The sequence below is a fragment of the Microtus ochrogaster genome, unplaced genomic scaffold, assembly GCF_000317375.1.
Source record: "Microtus ochrogaster isolate Prairie Vole_2 unplaced genomic scaffold, MicOch1.0 UNK109, whole genome shotgun sequence".
Classification (NCBI taxonomy): Eukaryota; Metazoa; Chordata; class Mammalia; order Rodentia; family Cricetidae; genus Microtus; species Microtus ochrogaster.
In genome coordinates this window covers 102,356-104,969 of record NW_004949207.1, presented here as the reverse complement: position 1 = coordinate 104,969, position 2,614 = coordinate 102,356, and the positions used below count along the sequence as shown (strand labels likewise).

General features: G+C 53.3%; 1 protein-coding gene across 2 annotated transcripts in view; it reads left to right on the top strand.

Annotated features, from left to right (window-relative positions):
* Slc12a9 (solute carrier family 12 member 9) overlaps positions 1 to 2,614 on the top strand; it is a 16,702-nt gene that overhangs the window by 4,171 nt on the left and 9,917 nt on the right. For both annotated transcript variants that reach the window (XM_005371433.2, XM_026778172.1), the window contains exons 5-7: positions 986 to 1,294; positions 2,074 to 2,181; positions 2,332 to 2,443. In XM_005371433.2, the coding sequence (XP_005371490.1) occupies positions 986 to 1,294; positions 2,074 to 2,181; positions 2,332 to 2,443 (529 nt within the window). The remainder of the gene's footprint in view (positions 1 to 985; positions 1,295 to 2,073; positions 2,182 to 2,331; positions 2,444 to 2,614) is intronic.

Here is a 2,614-nt window from a genome sequence, read left to right as displayed (position 1 = left end):
TTGTGAGCCACCATGTGGTTGCTGGGAATTGAACTCAGGACCTTTGGAAGAGCAGGCAATGCTCTTAACCGCTGAGCCATCTCTCCAGCCCTTATTAATTTTTTTTTAAAAATAAAAAAGCCTCATGTATCCCAGACTGTCTTGGAGATAACCTTGATCTCCAGACTCTCCTGCATCCACCTCCCCAATAGTTACAGGCGTGTGTCGCTATGCCTCGTTTTGTGTGGGGCTGGGAATGAAACCCAGGCCTTTATGTATGCTAAGCAAACACTGCCAACTGAGCTACAGATCCAGCTCTCTCTCTCTCTCTCTCTCTCTCTCTCTCTCTCTCTCTCTCTCTCTCTCTTTGTGTGTGTGTATAGCAGGCAATGCCATGTGGCCTTCTGCTGGAGGTCAGAAGACAACTTGTAGGAACTTTTTCTTCTACCATGCAGGTTCTAGGGGAGTGAGCTCAGTTTGTCTGACTTGGCAGTGGGTTTGTTTACCTCCTGAACTATCTTTGTCTTTGTTTTGTTTTTAGAGACAGGGTTTCTCTGTAGCTTTGCGACCTGTCCTGGAACTAACTCTTGTAGACCAGGCTAGCCTCTAACTCACAGAGATCCTACTGCCTCTGCCTTCTGAGGGCTGGGGTTAAAGGTGTGCACCACCACCGCCTGGCCATCTTTGTTTGTCCTTTTATGAGATTAAAAAAAAAAAATTGTGAGGAGAGGAGGTTCCTGAGAAGGATTTGCTAATGACAGTGTCATGTTGCAAAGTCAGAAGATTGGACATGCCTGGTTCTAGTCAGACAGAATGTTCTAATGTTCTAGAAATTTCCATAGCAAGATAGGTACCCACAGGGGGAGAGCAAAGATGCCGGAGTTACCCTGAAAGGGATACAGGATAAATGACATCTCTAGTAGTAGATGGGTAGAGGGGGTTATTAGTTAGGGCTGGGTGTCTCCTTGGGGGTCTGGTCTTTTATCTCAATCCTGCTTTTTTCCAGATGTCACAGGCTCCAGTGGGATCCGGGTTCTACCCCAGGGTTATGGCTGGAATCTGCTCTACGGCTCTCTGCTGCTTGGCCTCGTGGGTGGCGTGTGCACACTGGGAGCTGGACTCTACGCCCGGGCCTCCTTTCTGACATTCCTGTTGGTTTCTGGCTCCCTGGCCTCCGTGCTGATCAGCTTTGTGGCGGTGGGACCCCGGGACATCCAGTTAGCGCCCCGACCGGGCACCAACGGTTCCTCTGTACCACCCCGGTATGGCCACTTCACTGGGTTCAACGGCAGCACCCTAAAGGACAACTTGGGCGGTGAGATAGATGAACACGCCAGTGCCGGGGGTGTGTGGGGGGGAATGTGGGGGTGGCTTGAGTGATGGGTGGGCCTTGGGATCCCTGGAGGTGTGGCTGGGAAGATGCTTCCGTGGTTAGGAGTGCCCAGCACCCAGGTCAGGCAGTTCACAGCACCAGCTTCAAGGGGTACTGACACTTTCTGTGGCCCCTGTGGGCACCTATACACACATGGCACAACCCCTCCCCCATGCTTATAATAAAACGTACAAATAAGCCTTAAAGACAAAGATCCCAGGAAAAGCTGTGGATGTAGTTCAGTTGGTAGAGCACGTGCCTCGCTCGCACAAAGCACCAGGTTCTCCACCCAGTACCACGTCAGCCACTCATCTCGTGGTGGTCCACACTGTGATCCCAGCACTCAGGGAGTAGAGGCAGAGGAACAGAAGCTCGTTCTTCATCCTCGGCTGCACAGTGGATTTGAGGCCAGCCTGAGAAGCAGGGAGGAACAGGCTAAGCATGGTTTAAGCAGAGAAGGGGGAACCTGACCTTGATTTGGGGCTGGGGAAGGCAAGAGCAAGCCCTGCAGGTACTGTGAGCTGGGCGGGTGAATTCAGATAGGAGTTGGGATGAAGGAAGAGACCCAGGAGACCCATGAGAAAGTACAGAGGAAAGTGGGGAGGAGGCGACGCGTGACCCCCGCACAGCTTGGGCAGAAGTCAGGGCTGTGGAGGGGAGGGATGGCAGGGCAGAGATGTCTGGACCCCCGAGAGGGATGCTGACGTACTCTTCTCCGTCAGCTGGTTATGCTGAGGACTACACCACGGGCGCCATGATGACTTTTGCCAGTGTCTTCGCTGTCCTCTTCAATGGCTGCACCGGCATCATGGCTGGGGCCAACATGTCAGGTGAGAGTCTGCTCTTGGTGGTGGGTGTGTGGGTGTGTGGGTGTGGGGGGTTAAGGTTGCCACTGTGAGTGAGATAGGTGTGATAGGAAGGCTGGCCTCTCTCTCTCTCTCTCTCTCTCTCTCTCTCTCTCTCTCTCTCTGTCCCTCCAGGGGAGCTGAAGGACCCCAGCCGGGCCATTCCACTGGGCACGATCATTGCCGTCGCCTACACCTTCTTCATCTACATCCTGCTCTTCTTCCTCTCCAGCTTCACCTGTGACAGGTACATGGTGGAGGGAGGCAGCAGACTCTCACTGAGGCTGAGATACTGTCTCCCACTGGGAGAGAGATGGTGCCACCCATGGTGACGGCTATAATCAGTCTGTCACCAGCAGCTGCGATGCAACTGCTTGAATTGTAAGCACTTTGGAGTAGCAGAGGCAACAGGGGTGGA